Raw genomic sequence first — 21,536 nt, 5'->3', positions numbered from 1 at the left:
ACTATTTTACTTATAGCTTCATGTTACTGTTGTAGTACGTTCCATTAGACGTTTGTCATAAACGCAGAAAATAAAGCCTTATTTTTACCGTGTGAGCAAAACATATGTGTATCTTATCTGTCGTCTTCCAGACAAGATAAGACATGTCGGTGAGATGACCTTGTACTGTGCTTCTATTTATTACGAGCGTATAACGGTCGATCGTATCTCACTCGAGGGTACGACACTCGACCGAGTTCAACCGAACGATTTAACTCCAATGCAGCACTCTGGTAGCAATACTCCTTAGTCTTACTCTTTCAATTTTAAGCGCATTCCACATTATGAACATTAATTTATTTTTTCACTCAAACCGATTTTTTTACAATATTGATAATTTTATTTTTTATTTTTGTAAAATTAGTTGCTATTTTAATTTTAATTATTGAAAACTTACTCACTTCAATACATACGAAATTTGATGAAAATTGAGCGATTAGTTCTGCAGAAATGAATTTTGGCCGACTAGCCTCTCTAAATTACACATTATGCGGCGCAATGATTGGTGTATCTGTGCCAACGGAGGACATTTTTAGCATTTATTATAAGATACTTGTCCCTGCAGGCGACTTGCAGATGTTTTTCTTTGCTATCTTATATATCGCATGTGCAGCGCATCTGTTTCTGTTCCGGTGTTCATTGTTGTAGTATGGAGCGAGGTGTACTATGCACACGCTAGCTGTGATGGTATTCCACGTAAAAACAAACTGGCTTGTGCGTCATTCAATGTAAACAGAGTTGAGAAAAAGAGCTCTAACAAGGAAATAAACCATTTCCAGATCCAGTTTGTGTTACATTTATTCATCTTCTAGATATGAGAACTGTTGTCCCAAAATTTTGGCGTAGGTCTCTCACTCAGTTACACCCTATACAGAGTGTTTCAAAACTACGGGGCATAATTTCAGGTATGTATTTCCCACATGCAGACAATCAAAATAGTTCATTACAACATGTGTCCGGAAATGCTTCATTTCCGAGTTATGGCCTTCACAACATTGAAATTCACTGGAAAGTTTTTCTTTCCGCAGGTCGTTGTCATTACAGAAGATCTTCAAAATGTCCACTTCCTGCTTGAACACAGACCTCACATCGATGTCTTATTGACCTGCGAACACGATACCAAACTCCAGGAGTATTGCGTATGTCCTCAGAACATGCCACAATTCGATTCTGAAGGGATTCCAAATCAGGCACCGGAGACGAATAAACCATTGATTTTAAATGGCCCCACAAGTAGAAATCGAGATGGTTCAGATCAGGTGAGCGTGGAGGCTAAGCAATTGGGCCACCTCTACCTATCCATCGATCAGGAAACCTTCGATCCAAGTACCGGCGAGCCGTACGACTGAAGTGTGCAGGAGCGCCATCATGCAACAAGTGAATGTGTTGACGACTGATCAGTGGAGTGTCTTCTAAAACATGAGGTATGGTGTTTTCCAGGAAGTTTGTGTACGCCTGCCCCGTAAGTCTGTTTACAAGTACATGGGGTCCAACTAATCGATCACCAATGATACCGGCCCACATGTTGAGGGAGAACCACACCTGGTGATGAGATGGAAAAGTTGCACGTGGGGTTTCATACGCCCATACATGCTGATTGTGGAAATTTGTTATGCCATCTCGTGTGAACTGTGCTTCATCTGTAAATAATACTAAGACAGGAAAGTTCGGATTTACACCACACTGCTGCAAGAACCACTGACAGAACTTAATTCGTGCAGGGTAATCTGCTGGTGACAGGGCCTGTACACGTTGCAAATGATAAGGATACAATTGATACTCTTTCAACAGTCTCCAGACAGTCGTATGAGGAACACTGACTTGCAACGCTACCCTTCGTGTGCTGATAGAAGGAGTCATGTTCACAGCCTCCAGAATCTCCTCCTGTACTTCTGGAGTTGTAGATCTTGGTCGTCCCCTACCCAAACCAGGAGAGTTAAATTTTCCATACTCGCACAAACGGTAATGGAGACGTACAAATGTCTTCCGATCTGGACATTGTCGCTGTGGGTACCTCTCCTGGTACAAACGACGAGCCAGCGCAGCATTGCCGTCCGCCTTACCGTACATGAAGTGTATCTCTGCCAGCTCGTGATTTGAATACATGTCGCACAGTCTAACGCCTACACAACACTGAATGTAACCTTCGCCTCGGAATGAACTGTCAGAGTGCCCTCTTAATGTCTCCTTTGACGGCAACGACCTGCGGAAAGAAAAACGTTCCGGTGAATTTCAATGTTGTGAAGGCCATAACTCGGAAATAAAGCATTTCCGGACACATGTTGTAATGAACTATTTTGATTGTCTACATGTGGGAAATACATACCTGAAATTATGCCCCGTATTTTTAAACACCCTGTATAAACGAAAACACACACGAACACGAACACACACACCATTCATTAATCCATTCGTTAATTCGGCCATTTATTCAACTATTCAGTAGTTTACTTACTGGTACACTTTTTCAACTACACTCCATTCTATCAATTAACCTACCTCCCTATTCATCTGCTTATGCAACCATCTATTATTCCACTTATATATTATCCGCCCACCCGTCTACTAACTAACCACACAGATACTCAACAACCTATCAACTCAAGGAAACAACAATTAACCTTTGTCCACTCTTTTACTCGTCCTTTCATTGACAAACTAATCAACCTGTTTTTCCACTTCCCTTCCAACCCTGTGAATGAAAATAATAACAGTAATAATAATAATAATAATAATAATAATAATAATACTTACTTACTTACTGGCTTTTAAGGAACCCGCAAGTTCATTGCCGCCCTCACATAAGCCCGCCATTGTTCCCTATCCTGAGCAAGATTAATCCAGTCTCTATCATCGTATCCCACCTCCCTCAAATCCATTTTAACATTATCTTTCCATCTACGTCTCGGCCTTCCCAAAGGTCTTTTTCCCTCAGGCCTCTCAACTAACAATCTATGTGCATTTCTGGATTCGCCCATACGTGCTACATGCCCTGCCGATCTCAAACGTCTAGATTTAATGTTCCCAATTATGTCAGGTGAAGAATACAATGCGTGCAGTTCCGTGTTGTGTAACTTCCTCTATTCTCCTGTAACTTCATCCCTCTTAGCCCCAAAAATTTTCCTAAGCACCTTATTCTCAAACACCCTTAACCTATGTTCCTCTCTCGAAGTGAGGGTCCAAGTTTCACAACCATAAAGAACAACCGGTAATATAACTGTTTTATAAATTCTAACTTTCAGATTTTTTGACAGCAGACTAGATGAAAAAGCTTCTCAACCGAATAATAACAGGCATTTCCCATATTTATTCCGTGTTTAATTTCCTCCCGAGTGTCATTTATATTTGTTACTGTTGCTCCCAGGTATTTGAATTTTTCCACCTCTTCAAAGGATAAATCTCCAATTTTTATATTTCCATTTCGTACAATATTCTCGTCACGAAACATAATCATATACTTTGTCTTCTCGGGATTTACTTCCAAACCTATCTCTTTACTTGCTTCAAGTAAAAATCCCGTGTTTTCCCTAATCGTTTGTCGATTTTCTCGTAACATATTCAAGTCATTCGCATAGACAAGCAGCTGATGTAACCCGTTTAATTCCAAACCCTCTCTATTATCCTGGACTTTCCTAATGGCATACTCTAGAGCAAAGTTAAAAAAATAAAGGTGACAGTGCATCTCCTTGCTTTAGCCCACAGTGAATTGGAAACGCATCTGACAGAAACTGACCTATACGGAGTCTGCTGTACGTTTCACTGAGACACATTTTAATAAATCGAACTAGTTTCTTGGGAATAGCCTACCAAATTCAATAAGAATATCATATAAAACTTCTCTCTTAAAGAGTCATAATAATAATAATAATAATAATAATAATAATAATAATAATAATAATAATAATAATAATAATAATAATAATAAATATCACATTTGTTTACATAACTCATAATTTTAAATTTATTACAGATTTTTTTTCTATTGTGGACGGTGTTTCACTTTAATGTTTTATTTTTTTAACCAACTATTTTACAAGCACACATAGGCTCAAGTGTAGTGGTGGTCATTAAAAGAATTAAATATGAATAAGTGTCGATGACTCGTGAGGAAGAAAATAAATATGCATCTCATAACAAAAAAAGGCAATAACTTTCCAAAACATAAAATGAATTATTAATTTGCATTAGCAAGAAGATTATATTGTATATGGAAAGAACAGAATACTTTTTAAGCTTAATATGAGCAAAAGAATTACAATACTCACTATTCGAAGACCATGTACAGCATTCCTTCTGAACTGTAGGTCTCCAGTAGTTCTACGATGTGAGGATGTTTCAACATATGACATATTGTTGCCTCTCGTTTTAAATCTGAAACAAAAATATTTTAAGAACTTCGGTTAGATAATGAACAAGATTACAATTGTTAAAAATTATGTGAAGAAGGAATATGTTTTTTATTCAGACCAATTATGACAGCCGTAAAGTATGAAATGATCAAGTTTTCATATTGATCATTCCGGCGGAAAAATTTTTGCAATTTGCATTTAAAAAAATACTCAAGGAAGGAAATGAGAATTTAAAATAATAAGTATTATATTTTGTATTGCCACAATATTCAAAAGACAATCTACACAAAAATGAAAAATACGAAATTACGCACATCAAAAGTCGACGAAAAATATAATACAACATCAAATAGATTCCAATATACAACAATACGTACCAGGAAAGTACAATAAAAAAGAACAGAGAGAAAAAAGAAACGGATAAAAAATAACACATACCACGAACAACTAAAAACTTATACAACTACAAAGAAGCAAATGAAAATCAGATAAACAAAAGAAAGCGAGAATGTAAGGGGGAAATAAGAAAGAAATGAAAGAAAAATAAATAAAAACGTGAAATGATGGTAAGTTACAAAGAAAGAGAAGAAAGAAACCATAGGGGAAAGAATGAGAAGAAAGTAGTTAATAAAAAAAGGAAATGAAAGAAAACATAAGGGAAAGAAGTAATGAAAAAATAATCAGCCATAAAAAAAGAAATGGAAGCGGAAAAAGTAATGAGATAATACTGTCACAAAGAAAGAAATGAAAGAGGAAAAAAAAAATAACGAGAAGATACTGTCATAAAGAAAGAAATGAAAAATAAGAATTAATGAGAAGATACTGTCACAAAGAAAGAAATAAAAGAGGAAAAAATTAATGAGAACATATTGTCACAAAAAAGATATGAGAGAGGGAAAAAATGAGAAGATACTGTCACAAAGAAGATATGACAGAGGGAAAAAAATGAGAAGATACTGTCACAAAAAAATATGAGAGAGAGAAAAAATGAGAAGATACTGTCACAAAGAAGATATGAGAGGGGAAAAATGAGAAGATACTGTCACAAAAAAGATGAGGGAAAAAAATGAGAACATACTGTCACAAAGAAGATATGAAAGGGAAAAAATGAGAAGATATTGTCACAAAAAAGATATGAGAGGGTAAAAATGAGAAGATACTGTCACAAGGAAGATATGAGAGAGGGAAAAAATGAGAAGATACTGTACAAAGAAGATGTGACAGAAAGAAAAAAAATGAGAAGATACTGTCACAAAAAAGATATGAGAGAGGGAAAAAAATGAGAAGATACTGTCACAAAAAAAGATATGAGAGAGGGAAAAAATGAGAAGATATTGTCACAAAAAAAAGATATGAGAGAGGCAAAAAATGAAAAGATACTGTCACAAAAAAGATATGAGAGAGGGAAAAAATGAGAAGATACTGTCACAAAAAAGATATGAGAGAGAGAAAAAATGAAAAGATACTGTCACAAAAAAGATATGAGAGAGAGAAAAAATGAGAAGATACTGTCACAAAGAAGATATGACAGAAGGAAAAAAAATTAGAAGATACTGTCACAAAAAAGATATGAGAGAGGGAAAAAATGAGAAGATACTGTCACAAAAAAGATATGAAAGAGAGAAAAAATGAGAAGATACTGCCACAAAGAAGATATGACAGAAGGAAAAAAATGAGAACATACTGTCACAAAAAAGATATGAGAGAGGGAAAAAATGAGAAGATACTGTCACACAAAAGATATGAAAGAGAGAAAAAATGAGAAGATACTGCCACAAAGAAGATATGACAGAAGGAAAAAAATGAGAAGATACTGTCACAAAAAAGATATGAGAGAGGGAAAAATGAGAAGATACTGTCACAAAAAAGATATGACAGAAAGAAAAAAATGAGAAGATACTGTCACAAAAAAGATATGAGAGAGGGAAAAAATAAGAAGATACTGTTACAAAGAAAGAAATGAAGGAGGAAAAAATAATGAGAAGATACTGTCTCAAAGAAAAAAATGAAAGAGGAACAAATAATGACAAGATACTGTCACAAAGAAAGAAATGAAAGAAAAAAATGAGAAAATACTGTTACAAAGAAAGAAATGGAAGAGGAAAAAAAAATGAGAAGATACTGTCACAAATAAGATATGAGAGAGGGAAAAAAATGAGAAGATACTGTCACAAAAAAGATATGAGAGAGGGAAAAAATAAGAAGATACTGTTACAAAGAAAGAAATGGAGGAAAAAAATAATGAGATGATAATGTCTCAAAGAAAAAAAATGAAAGAGGAACAAATAATGACAAGATACTGTCACAAAGAAAGAAATGAAAGAGAAAAAAATAATGAGAAGATACTGTCACAAAGAAAGAAATGAAAACGTACAGAAAGGAATAAAATTAATGAGAAGATAGTAAGTGTTATGGAAAGAAATTAAATAAAACATAAAGGAAAGCATTAACGTGATAATAGTAAGTCACAAAGAAAGAAATGAAAGAAAACATAAAGGAAAGAACTGATCAGAAAATAACAAGTCTTAAAAAGTTATATGAGTGACGAAAAAAAAGGAGCAGATACACAAAAATTAAAACATAAAAGAAAGAATTACTGAGAAGATATTAAGTCACAAAGAAATAAATGAAAGAAAAATATAACGGAAAGAACTGATCAGAAAATAGTAAGTCACAAAGAAGGAAATGAAAATATGAAGAAAAGAATAAAATCAATAAGAACATTATCATAAAGAAATAAAGAAAGAAAAACAAAATGTAAAGAATTAATGAGAAGACAGTTTCTCATTTTCTTTCTTTCTTTTTAGCAATATTCAATCTATTAGGATTAGAATATTTCAAAGAATAAATCTTTATGTTGATGTATTTCACAGGTATTTGAATGAATACAGAAACTTCTAAAAAAAAAATAGAGAGATGTATAAACATCCATCTGGCCTGATGTTTTCGCTATTCCAGAGGTCGGACGGAAATCTTCTCACTGCAGAAATTAAGACAAATTTTCCCACAAACATCAACAGGTTGAGTTTCAATATCTTTTTTTTTTTTTACTAGTGGTACAAGCTGCCAAAATTTATCTGCTTCATAACATTGGTCTCAAATAAGATGACTTAACAAACACATTGCAAGAGGGAGGAGGGAGGAGAATACAAACACCATTTCTACTGGAAAGCATTCCAAATGTTACGAATCAACAGTAGCCTATCACAGAAACGGATGAGAAAAAATACTTCACATCATCATCTTCACCACCAACACGACAATCATCATTATTATCACTATCATCAGAATCATGAGTTTATGTAATTCCTTCACTCTCCGAATCATTTGAAGCGCTGTATCTATTGTCTAATGCGATGTCCTTTGCACTGATGTAAAATTCGTAGTCTGTGTTTCTCAACCGCCGGGCCGCGGTTCGATACCAGGCACTGGCGTCAATAAATTATACCGGGCCGCGAGATATTCTTCTGGAATTTGCCATTTTACTTTGTAGTCAAAATATTCTTAGGAGAATAATTTTCGTGATTGTATCGAAAAGCGCACATCAATATCGTCTGTAAACTCTAAATTCGAAATAAATAACATCTGTGTAGTAAATAGCAGTGATCAAGCCACTTATTTCTCAATGATCGGGATTTCTTCACAGACATCTTTCAACATTCGGAAAAGGGAATACCGCTGTTTATGACCGTTTATAAAAATTGCCTGCAAGTCGATTACAACAATGGGCGGAGATTTCTCTGTTCTCAAAACTGAACGAATTAACATGTGTCAGCGACCAATTATCTGGGAAGTATAAACAATTTTTCTCATTTAAATTTAAGACTAGTAATTATTATTAAGAAGCTTTGCCAGGCAGTGTTGCCAAGTCACCGGTTTTGTAGCTAAATCAGGTGTTTTCAGGACTATGGTCAGCTACAGAATTTTACTGTCAACGGCTAGCTATTTATTTGGCGTTTTTTGATGATTCCGGCAAAGGGAGATGATATTTTTAAGTTTTTTTTTTTTCTGTAAAGATGTTATATTGTTTTATATGTACTTGCGGATAACATTAGTTAATCATAAACCAGAGATTAATATCGTATTATCACAATTTTTCATTGTGCGAGTATATAATATATCAGTGTTTCATGATAACTCGATTTCGTACAACCATGTTCATTTCACGCCTCATTCATTCTTGTACAAGGTATGCCACATTCGTTAAACTCTTAAGGCCCATTCACAATTAAAATTAAACATAACCGTAACATAAACACAGAAGTTTGGGCCCAGGCTACCATATGGGATCATTCACAATGATTCACATAAGCATTGACATAAACATTACCGTAAACTCCAAACTTTCATGCTTATGCTTACGTGATTTGCAAACAGAACACAATCGTGGAGCGCTGAAGCATACGACAGAATATGAGGAAATGGCGTCATTGTTATGTTTCCATGGTTACCAAGTACGTTTGCTGTTATGTTTATGTTCCTATCGTGAATGATGGTATGATTTCTTGATTTTACCGTAACGTTTATATTCTTAAGTTAACGCTTACGTTATGTTTAATTTTAATTGTGAATGGGCTTTTAGTCTAATCATGTAGGCAATGCTTTTGTAAATGAATTGATATGTTTAATCATAAACAGTAGATAATGAACAAATTATTATGTTCATTTATGATAACTTATTATTCATTCATTCATACTGTTCTGCCCATGGGAAGGTCTTTCACTGCAAACCAGGCTTTCCTACTTTCTGCCTTCCTCTTTGTCTCCTCATATGATCCATATATCTTAATGTCGTCTTCTATTATGATATATTATTTAATTTATCATTCCGCATTGTAGTTTATGTAACACAGACATACTTAAAACTTAAAACCAGACTCACTGTTGGCAGGCACGTCTCCAGCTCAGTGTGAAATCAGATTTCGAACGGACTGGTGTGATGTGAATGCGAAGTGTCCAGTATATTATTCTTGATTTACTTCATTAAATTTTGAAGAAATATGCCGCGTAAAACTCCATACGTACAAAAGTTCAGAGATGTGGGCGGAGGGGGACATAATGTGTTGAAAGATTAGATGCAAGAAGTTGCCGATGATAATTGGAAAGCTCGATGTAAATGATGTAAGATGATATTGAATGCAAAATATTCAGTTTTAATTGTCCATACGATTTTGCATAGAACATAGAGCCTAAGAAGTGATAATTTAGAATACATTTTTATAAAATTGTCCAGTTCCTAAAACTGTATAGTTTGTATTTCAAATTTGGAACTGATGTCTTAAGAAAAATCTGGAGTTTTTCAAGTACAATTTAGCGGTTTTTTTAAGCTTGTGCAGCGGTAAATGAAATTCTGAGTTAGCAACACTGGGGAGGAGACCGTAACGGATCCTTTAGGATCTAATACTTGATCTGCGAATGATGATTGAAGTGAAGGTTAAGACAGAATGTATCCAGTTCTCTGTACTGAATAGTCACAGTGAAAACCATTTCCTCGCAAATTCTCATTGCAGTGTGTGCTTGTTTCACTTTGATTATTCCGTCGGACGGTTTTTTTTTTACACTACTGTAAACCTCCCAAAAAGGCTCGATTTTCTTGGGAATTTCTGCTGTGAGTCGCCGTGCACTCTGATTATGAAATCACTCACTACTGGTCTGTCACCTCGCGCCACAGTTCAGCTGTCGTGTGACTCCTGACTCACATGATGTCATTCAAATTCGTTATCAGAGATCGGAAACAACCCTGTATATCTGATACAGCGAAAGATACAGACACGGAACTCATTGAAAAATTAAAGAATTGAAATTTTTTTTTTACAACTAGAAGAATCTACAAATATCCGGAAGAATAGCATTTTACTTACGTACGTACGATATAGGGTAAACATTGGTAAATTCGTGGCAGTGGTTATTTCGTGATACTAATTCTTTGCTCTTTCGTGAACTAACCAATGGTGTTACGAGATTCAAATTTCCGCCAAGGGATTGCGTATGTTGTCCGGTTTCCAGAAACATACAGTTACGCTTTGTGTGATAATTGTAGCTGTTTCAGTGAGCTTTTATGTTTGGAGAGAGCAAGTTAGCGTCAAATTCTCAGGCGTACAAATTTTGTGGATGTTTGTAATTACATTACAGGCTTATTACTAAAGGTAAGCATATGATATTTGGTACAATGATTTATTATATCTTCATGAAATTTTAGGAAATGTTTTTGGAATTTTAGATACAGCTGTAGTCGCCATATAGGCTTAGCGTTACTGATAGAAATCTTAGCTGTTTGAGGCGAAATTTTGTTGAGCATTAAACGTTACATTTTATACTATTTTTAAAATTGTATTACAATACAAATTTTAGAAATCTGAAGATAAGATGTGATAACAAAAAAGAAAAGGGGGACGCAATGGGTTCAGTGTAGCTTCTGTTTGATTTGTTATCATGCTAAGTGCTAGATGACATACTTGCAAGAATTGTGACAGAAGATGAAACATGGCTCCGCCATTTTGGACCGTAGACAGAGGCAGACAACGGAGTGGCATCATGCAAATTCACCAAAGAAATAGAAATTCAAAAGTGCACCTTCGGCAGGAAAAATGTTGGCTACTGTGTTTTTCGATTCAGAAGGACTCTTGCTTGTGGACATCATACCACACGGAACCACCATTAATTCTGACGCGTATGTGCCAACTCTCAAGAAACTTCAAGCTCGACTGAGTCGTGTTCGACGACATCGGGAGAAGCAGAATGTTCTGCTATTGCACGACAATGCACAGCCATATGTCAGTCACAAGACCACAGACCAGATCAGAAAATTCGGAGAGAAAACACTGAAACATCCGCCTTAGAGTCCTGAACTGGCACCGTGCGATTACCATCTCTTTGGTAAACTGGAGGATCCCTTCGCGGAACGAGGTTAGAAGAGGACTCCCTTGTGCACGCTGCTAAAGAGTGGCTCAGACGTGTTGGTCCAGCCTTTAACGTGCTGGTCTACAGACCTTCGTTCCTAGGTTACGTAAGGCAGTTGAAAGGGACGGGGATTATGTGGAAAAGTGACATTTTGTTCCTAAAGGATGTATCTACATTCTGTGAAAATAGCAAAGGTGTAGGATAAAAATATAAACAAACGCTATGCATTACTTTTTGAGTTACCCTAGTAATATAGGCTATAGTAAAGTCCGTAATAAAAGTGTTCACCCTTTCAGGGCAAAGAAGATGCCTTTTCAATTTCAATTTTTACTTCGATTTCATTCTTATTATGTGTTGATATGTACTTCTATGTGTTTTTGCTATGAATATTAGACGGAATTACTATGTTTGAAGTCTTGTAACAATAAATAAGAATTTCATTTCACTTTAATGAATTTTTCCACAATTCTTCTATCTCACGAAATTATCAATGTAATATCACGAAATTATCAAGGTTATCACGAAATAACCAACCTTTCAGCTTAAGTTGTAAAAGTGGTTTTTGGCACTTGTTCAAGAGCGTGTCCAATCTTTTATGTCTCCAGATTTCTACAGCAAGTTATCGTCTTTTAGATGAAAAAATCGTAATAAGGATATATTTACACATTTGCATTTTAAATTAATTTTCATGAAATTATCACGAAATTACCTATGTTTATCCTATTGACTGCATTTTTATACATCAAATTACATAACCGTATATAAAAAAAAAAACATTTGTCGTGTGTATTTGTGATAAGTGTTTCGTCGACATGTTGACATTCTTTACTGCTTCCCCTGCTTACTGACTTCTGTGGTAAGTTACATCATACATGCATTTAATGAGTCTTCTCTTTATCTTTTCTTTTCCAAACGAACATCTTTAAATCAATGTAACAATACAATGATCAACGTTATAAATTGTATGTTTTTGGCGATCAGATGGTCACAATATGTCAATGGAAATTACCAGAAGTTAATGATGTGGGCTTAAGGAAACTACAACATGCTACAAAAGTTTATTGATCTAGTGATTGATAATTAATAATTAAATTATTTCTCAACAAGTCACATCGTTTTATAGTGTACTTGATAATTAATAATTAAATTACTTCTCAACAAGTCACATCGTTTTATAGTGTACTAATAGGCCTACTCTTCAAATCTTAAGATTACGTCATACTTAATTATTTTTAATTGGTTATTTTACGACGCTTCATCAACTGCTGTGGTTATCTATCGTCTGAATGAAATGAAAGTGATAATGGCGCGAAATGAGTCCGAGGTCTAACGCCGAAAGTTGCCCAGGATTTGCTCTTAAGGGATTGAGGGAAAACCTAGGAAAAACATCAACCAGATAACTTGTTCCAACCAAGATTTGAACCCGGGCCCGCTCGTTGCACGCTCAGGCAGGCTAACCGTTACTCCACAGCGGTGAACACTTAATTATTAATACTTATGTCAGTTAAATGCACGAACATTAAACAAATTGGATAGCCATAAGGATCGGTTGTTTGAGAAACCACACGTCCTTCGCTTTAGCTATGGACATATGTGGTTTCTCAAACAACCGATTCATATACAAGTAACTTTTAATAATTGATTAAATGGCGATCTTACTCGTGTTAAATAATTATGTAAGCATGTGCGGCTTACAGCTGTTTCGGTGTTACTTGACACCATCCTCAGAGCCTTGTGTCTCGGCGCCATCTGAACTTCGCTGCCTGTTGTGTGGGTGCGTTCGTGTGATGAAGAGTTGTGTCAAATAGTGTGTGTGTTCTGAAATTGATCTGTGTATTGAGTATTTGATTAGGGTGTGTCTTAGTGTGTCTGCATATTTCATATTGTTCTAGTGTGTTGAGTTTTTGGTTTTTGGGTTGTATGTGTGGTTGGCATTAGTTATTTGTGCCACAACTATCTGACACAACTCTTCATCACACGAACGCACCCACACAACAGGCAGCGAAGTTGAGATGACGCCGAGACACAGAAGGCTCTGAGGATGGTGTGAAATAGCACCGAAACAGCTGTAAGCCGCACATGCTTACATAATTAATACGAGTAAGATCGCCATTTAATAAATTATTTATATTCAAGTGTTCAAAGTAATGTACGAAAGATTGAACAAGTAACTTCGTTGCGACTGGTCCCTTGTCTTACAGAAAAAGAATTTACCAGGCCGTAGTCTTTCAAGAGTTGAGAACCACTGGCTTAGATAATGTCGATCGTTTATTTTCAGAATATAGGGGTAGTATTGTTGTTGTTTAGTCAACTGTCGGAAGACATAATAAGGGACACCAACAAGACATCGCTCATGAGGCAACTAAACCAGGAGATAATGGAGTAGAGTGGCCAGTTCCTTTCTCTCTCCATTGCATACATCGCTGACTTTTTATATTTATGTGAATACAAATTAAACATATTTCGGTTTTTATGTACGAAATTCAACAAGACATTGTTATAAATTTGATGGATATCAAATACTTTAAATTCAGAATACAACAGTTGTTAGGGATAATCAAGAAGCTTATTTTTTTTACTGGGCTATTTTACGACGCTATATCAACATCTCAGGTTATTTAGCGTATGAATGATATGAAGGTGATAATGCCGGTGAAATGAATCCGGGGTCCAGCACCGATAGTTACCCAGCATTTGCTCATATTGGGTTGAGGGAAAACCCCGGAAAAACCTCAACCAGGTAACTTGCCCCGACCGGGATTCGAACCCGGACCACCTGGTTTCGGGGCCAGACGCGCTGACCGTTACTCCACAGGTGTGGACCAAGAAGCGTATTAATATATTTTTATTATTACTTTCTGTAGCAATGTTATTGACATGAGGAAGCACAACCCCATCCTATAATGCCGTACTGTAATATAGCTTATAGGCTACTACTGCGTGGTAAATCAGTCGTAAAGTATGGATAGTCAAGTAATTTCGTACGATGGGGTACATCTTTAAATAAATCTACGGGAAACTGCCACTCCACGGACTTGTGATCATGTCCAAATGTGTCAACCGCAACTGCATGTATTCATCTAGTCTAGAACACGATTCAATCCTGTAATCATAAGTTAAAGAGTTCGGAGACTTAGGTAAGTTCAACTAGGTCACTGAGATCACCTTGTAAGATTTGATATCGAAGGATCAAAGGGTTCAAGACGTCCTGAATTCATTACCGTCACCATCTCAGGTCCAGAATTTGGATAGTATAGTTACATGACTGTAAGGCACTAGTCTGGTAGTGGAGGACAATAACGAGTATGTGTTAAGGAAGTTCAATTGAACAGAAGAAGTAACAATCAGACGGTTGATCTCTTCACTCTCTCCAGAGCACTGGAACAGAAGGTGGCATTCATTCCCTAGAATCCACTCAGCCATCCTCTTAACTACACAGCACAAACACCACTAACAATTTAAGGAACTCAAGTCAAAGCCAAGTAGGAGATCATATGTTTACTTAGCTAATTGTGTTACAGTTTTCCGGTTCGACTTTAAGGTACAGTCAGCACACATAACAAGAGCTCTCGATCATTAAGGCATTTGCGAGACACAAGGATCTGCCAAAAGTGCGCTACATTCCGCTACGATTATGGAAACGGTAGTGAATATAATGAAGAAGTTAGAATTATGTTATAGGTTTCATTGTGTTTCTGAAATAATTCATATTGTTTTAAAGTCAAAGCTGTGAATTATATTAATTTCATATCATATTTATTCACAAATGCTTAGGGCCATATTCACAGACATTCTTAGCGCGGGCTTCCGGTGGATGATCAGCGAACTAACGTTTTTCATATTCATAAACCAGTGTTAGCGATGATGTGTGATGTGTGGTGGTGTGTGGTGTGTGATGTGTGGTGTGTGACGTGTGATGTGTGATGTGTGATGATGTGTGATGTATGATATGATATGATATGATATGATATGATATGATATGATATATGATATGATATGATATGATATGATATGATATGATATGATATGATATGATATGATATGATATGATATGATATGATATGATATGATATATGATATGATATGATTCCTGTACAAGTAACCAGTCGATAGCCGGAGCTAGTTTAGCACGCTCGTAGCGCGGGCTAGCGAAATGTCTATGCATAGCACCCTTAAACTTTAATAAAGACGTATTTTAAACTGAAATTTAAGCAGAGCCTAGTACGTAATATTAACTTATTAAAACATTTTACAATTCATTTTTGGTTTTCCGGTATGAAATATATTTATTTAAAATTTTCAATCATATGACTTATCATTCTTATTGCAAATTAACATCTGCTACAACATACTTATTTCATAACAAGTCTGAAAGCAAGTTGCTTTACTTATTCTTCTCTCTCTGTATAATTAATTACAAAATACAAATTTTAATTCACGTATGTTATCATGTAATGCTACTTAAAGTTGGAATACATGTAAGCCTAATAAGCATATTCTAATGTATTTCTTTACTTATAGGCCCTAGAATATACAATGCATATTAAATTCTTATTTTTTGTTATTAATACATGGCTCTACTACTGTATCTGCAATTTTAAAAATATGATCGTCCAAAAAATGTAAAATAGACTACACGTTTGTGAAGTGCATTACAAAACGTCGGAAATTGAAAAACTCGCTCTGCTTGTTTTTCAAACTTCTCCTCCATTTTGTAAAAAGAGCTTCCCAACCTTGTATCGCAATATATTATTACAGCAATAACATGGTTCCATACAATTGAAAATTGCTTTGAGAAACGAAAATTTTTATTCGAATCAAATGTCTGCAAATTTAAGGAACAAAGCTAAAATTCCTTCAATCATTTAAATTGACTGAAGATATTGAGAGTTTAATCAACAGTTTTCTTAAAATATGCAACTAAAAATGTCATTTAAAACATAGGCCAAAAACGAGCGAAATTGTATTAAGCTGCTCTGTTTAAGATTTCTCAAAGATTAGCCTCCCCTGAAATTAATCACATGACGGTTCTTTCTGCAATACTATACAGAATATAGTCGATATCAGATGGATAGCAAAACGTATAGCATTCTATGTGAAATTCTCCTGGCAAAGTGGGCTAACACGAGATCCATTTGTATGTGGGGATTATCTATAACAGCGTTTCTCAAACTACGGTCCGCGGACAACCTGTCGTCCTCGAGGTCTGCCCTTGTGGTCCTTCAAAAAGGACAGAAGAAAAAATAAAATTCAAACGAACTGCTGAAAATCTCAGAGTTTGGAAATGACACATGACAATTGCCTTTCACTTTTTCTCCCAGTACCTACTGACATTTTATTAAATTTATTATCCTACTCGTCTACCGACTTCCCACTCTACTCTCAGCAACAAAAGAGGGATTTAAAGCACTATCAACGTGGTGTTTCTCGCCATCTTTTCCCTGCACATCAGTTGACATGTGTCCAAGTACATTGGCATATCTTTCAGATGTATTCTCAAAACTAATCGAACTAAATCTCTGTCCACAAGGTAATTCTTTCACTGTTCTCAATGTGCATGAGAAAATAGTATTCGAGAGGAAACTTGGTTTGTGGGTCAGTTGTGTCAAACGAAGGATTTGTCCACCATTTCCAGCTCTAGAATCTTTTTCGGCTGAAAATTATTTCGTTATTGGAAAAGAATTTTGTAGTGACATACTATGTTCGCATTTTAAAAATTTGAGGTCACAATTTCAAACTTATTTTCCAAGTAAATATGATGAATTTTCATGGGTTCGTGATCCCTTTCATTGCGATATTGAAACTAACAAACTTTCATTGAGTGAAAGAGAACAGTTAATTGAACTCTCGAATGACACTGGACTAAAAATGAAATTCCAAGCGGAAGGTATGGTTAATTTGTGCACCTCGTCACAAGTGAAAAGAGAATATAGTGAACTGTACAATGATGCTTTAGAGATTATAATTCAGTTTGCTTCTACGTGAGGAAAGGGTTTTCATCACTAACTCTAATAAAAACATAGTACCGAGATCGACTCAATGTATGTGACGATCTCCGACTTAAGCTTACCAGCATACATTCAAATATACAATTGTACAAGAATCGGCAGGCTCATCCATCTCATTAATGTACCGACATTTATTTTGTTTAGTTAATAACTTAAAGATTATCCAAACTCTAATAGCCTTGAATTATTAAAGAAACAAAAATGAATTTTCTTCTAATAATATTAACTTAATTAGTTATTAATATGAAATTAATTCTAATTGATTAATTCTGTTTTAAAATACAAGTATACTGGTATTAAAATATGCTACAAAAATGATCAATTTTCTTTCGAAAGGAACATGAGTAAGGTGGTCCGCGGAACTGTTCTGACTTAAAAAGTGGTCCCCACTTCAAAAAACTTTGAGAAACGCTGATGTATAAGATCTGGCGACCGCATGGAACAATCCTGAGCTTATCTCTGATGTATCTGAAAATTCACTTATTCAGTTCTCTCATTTCATCTCTTTGTAGCACACTGCACGAACAACAAACCTATGAATGGTTGCAGTAGAAATGCTCTTCTGTCCGCCCCTCCGCAAAAAAGCCATACATTCATGATAATGATAACAATGACAATAATTTCGCACAAAGCAAATGCAAGTTCATATTGCCCTCTTTCTTGTCAACATTACTGGGTCATTTGCAAAAATTGTAAACAAATGGACGATTGAGAACGTCAAAATTAAAGTACTATTTAGTGCATATTCTGCATGTATTAATATAGTGCAATGTCTCTGCCATAGTAATCACTCTCCTTGCTTCACAGCATTCTCTACAAGTATCAATGAATCTTTGATGGCACTACTAAATGTCAAGTGTGTTATAGGGCAAGACAATAGATCTTCTATAGAAATAGAATTCCTTCATTTTTTATATAAGATATTATTTAAACAGTGCGTACGTCTTAGAATGGTAACAGAACTATCTTCAGATAAAAAATGAACAAATATTTTAAATATCTTAATATCAGATCTGTTACCTAATATAAAGATAATAACTTGTTCTGTGACTAACAGAAAACCATTCTTTCAGTAACAATTATCTTAGTAGATTGCCCTTAAGGCGAAGATATTTGAGCCTTAGTTTCTTTAATGACAGATAATTAGAAAAAATTAAGACACTGTTTTGAATGATGTAACAGACATGACATGGAGTAACAGATCTGACAGGTAACAGACATGACAAAACATACATAAGCATGTGCTAACCTAAAATTTTTTTGCTTAAAAATCTTCAAAATAGCAACTTAACTGCTGGACACGTGTACTATTATGTCCTCTTGATCTTGACTTTATATGTTGTTATTTGTGGAAAACACAACACAAACAGATCTGACAGAGTAAAAATGCACGCCTAGACTAAAACATAAAGCAAGAGTATGACACACAAACTCGCCAAATCAAAATGGGTGAACATAGCAGTACAATCAAGATGGCTCTTTGTGCATCATCTTGGCTTGTGCCGACATCTGTGGGATTTGTTTTTGAACTGTATATTCATAGGAATAAAATTTTGTAACAGACCTGACTGATTTACTGGACTAGAGTAATTATGCAATAATATTTAAGGAAATATAAACTCAGACATAAATGAAGAAGTTTTGATAATATCAAATGTTTCTTTAATTTTTTTCTCAATTACATTATTAAATAAACTTTTATCTGGACAGAATCATGCTCCATTTTAAAAACTTAACTAGTATGGATACGGCATTTTAGCTGTTACTATGAGAATTTTATTTTATTCTCGTTAAATATTTCACATGAAGGAAATAATTCTTGTGACGTTTACTGCATTAGTATTGAAACTACTCACTGTTAGGAATTTATAACTCTATCGTTATAAATGCAATAATGGGAAGGATATGAATTGATGGACGTCATTTGTATACAAATTCTGCAAATGACCCTACTATTTTCTCTGTTGAAATAAAGACAAGAAAAAGAGCATTGGTTCTATATATTATATCATACCTATCTATTGTTTAACTGTATGATGTGTGTGTGCCGATGTAGTTGATGAGATTGAAATAAAAAAGCCAGCGGGGGACGGAAATACTGTCAAAGCATTCAACTGTTTGATGGCATTTCAATTATGAGCCAATATGAAGGCAGTGCGGTTTACGAACTATCTGCAACACACGCCGCAGATTTAGATGATATGATCCACTGCAACCATACATTACAGGAACAAGGCCGTCATTTCAGGTTGCTAGTGCTAGCACGACAAACTACAAATTCCATTTGGTGGCATCACAAAAACCACAAATCACGCAGAAATCGCATTTTAATCCTTCTCGTGAAAATGTCCCAGTCGTTAACTCACATGTCGGTCACCTCGCAGTGGCTCAAGGGTCAGGGTTTCCGAATGCAATCCAACGGACCGGGATGAGATCCGCCGCAGTTATTATACATCTCTCTTTCAGCGGGTCTCAATTGTTTTGTGTTGCCTTATCCTGAAGGAATAAGAGTACTTTAGTCATACTAATGAAATTACCAGAGCGAGCCGCTACTTGCAAGTGCTAGGTAAAGGCTGGTTCACAATAAACCGGGAACGGAAATGACAACGAGAACAGAAATAATATTAAAATAAATTTATTTAAATGACGTGAATATGTTAAGAGAAAATTCACAAACGATTAGGGAAAACGCGGAAATTCTACTTGAAGCAAGTAAAGCGATAGGTTTGGAAATAAATCCCGAAAAGACTAAGTATATGATTATGTCCCGTGACCAGAATATTGTACGAAATGGAACTATAAAAATTGGAGATTTATCCTTTGAAGAGGTGGAAAAATTCAAATATCTTGGAGCAACAGTAACAAATATAAATGACACTCGGGAGGAAATTAAACGCAGAATAAATACGGGAAATGCCTGTTATTATTCGGTTGAGAATCTTTTGTCATCTAGTCTGCTGTCAAAACATCTGAAAGTTAGAATTTATAAAATAGTCATATTACCGGTTGTTCTGCATGGCTGTGAAACTTGGATTGTCACTTTGAGAGAGGGACAAAGATTAAGGGTGTTTGAGAATCAGATTCTTAGGAAAATATTTGGGGCTAAGAGGGATGAAGTTACAGGAGAATGGAGAAAGTTACACAACGCAGAACTGCACGCATTGTATTCTTCACCTGACATAATTAGGAACATTAAATCCAAACGTTTGAGATGGGCAGTGCATGTAGCACGTATGGGCGAATCCAGAAATGCATATAGAGTGTTAGTTGGGAGGCCGGAGGGAAAAAGACGTTTGGGGAGGCCGAAACGTAGATGGGATAATAATATTAAAATGGATTTGAGGGAGATGGAATATGATGGTGGAGACTGGATTAATCTTGCTCAGGATAGGGATCAATGGCGGGCTTATGTGAGGGTGGCAATGAACCTCCGGGTTCCTTAAAAGCTAGTAAGTAAGTAAGTAAGTAAGTAAGTAAAAATGAGCCATTCACAATAATTAATTGTGAATGTTCACATTTAAAAACATCTATTTCAAGAATATTTCCGTTCTCGTCGTTTTCGTTCCCGGTTTATTGTGAACCACCCTTAAGCCACATATCAAGCAACGTGACACCTGAAATTGAAAACACTGAAAGACGAAACTACATTTCAAGCCATACACCGATTGGATAAGCAAGTATTAAATTCTCGTATTATCAAAATTCTAAGTGGAGTCGAAGGACAATTCGAACGACATATGCCATCTCTGTTGTTAGGAAGAAAGCGCGGAAAAAAAAGTAAGAGGGGATTCACAGAATCCCTATGATTGCGTGAGCAGGTTTTGTTTTATTGTTTATTTTTAACCGTTACTTTTATCATTACCGGTACGGATAAGTTTTTTTATTGTTTAATATTTTTATTGTGCCGTGTGACACTGTGTTTTTTTTTCTCGGGCGTACTTAGAAATTAATTAGATTAAGACTTAACATGACAAATAACATGATAAACACTGTGTGTGTGAAAGTAACGCCCGATTTTCAATGCAAAAGTATTATTTATTTATTTCAACAACATGGTTACCTGAAACGAACCATAACCATAACCATGACACAGTAATTGTAGTCATACTCAACAACAGCATTACAAAATTATAACAATAATACTAATCCTTGTACATCAGGTATAGTTGCATGAATATAAATCGAGCGTAACTTTGTATACACCCTGTATCTACTTAATTAAACATGATTAAATTAGGTA

At 35.4% G+C, this 21,536-nt stretch overlaps 1 protein-coding gene across 4 annotated transcripts in view; it reads right to left on the bottom strand.

Annotated features, from left to right (window-relative positions):
- Positions 1 to 21,536, bottom strand: part of LOC138691133 (peripheral plasma membrane protein CASK-like) — an 854,250-nt gene that overhangs the window by 572,771 nt on the left and 259,943 nt on the right. For all 4 annotated transcript variants that reach the window (XM_069812867.1, XM_069812868.1, XM_069812869.1 and 1 more), the window contains exon 3: positions 4,305 to 4,410. In XM_069812867.1, coding sequence (XP_069668968.1) covers positions 4,305 to 4,410 — 106 coding nt within the window. The remainder of the gene's footprint in view (positions 1 to 4,304; positions 4,411 to 21,536) is intronic.

The sequence above is a fragment of the Periplaneta americana genome, chromosome 16 (genome assembly GCF_040183065.1).
Source record: "Periplaneta americana isolate PAMFEO1 chromosome 16, P.americana_PAMFEO1_priV1, whole genome shotgun sequence".
NCBI lineage: Eukaryota > Metazoa > Arthropoda > Insecta > Blattodea > Blattidae > Periplaneta > Periplaneta americana.
This window is presented reverse-complemented; position numbering and strand designations above follow the sequence as displayed.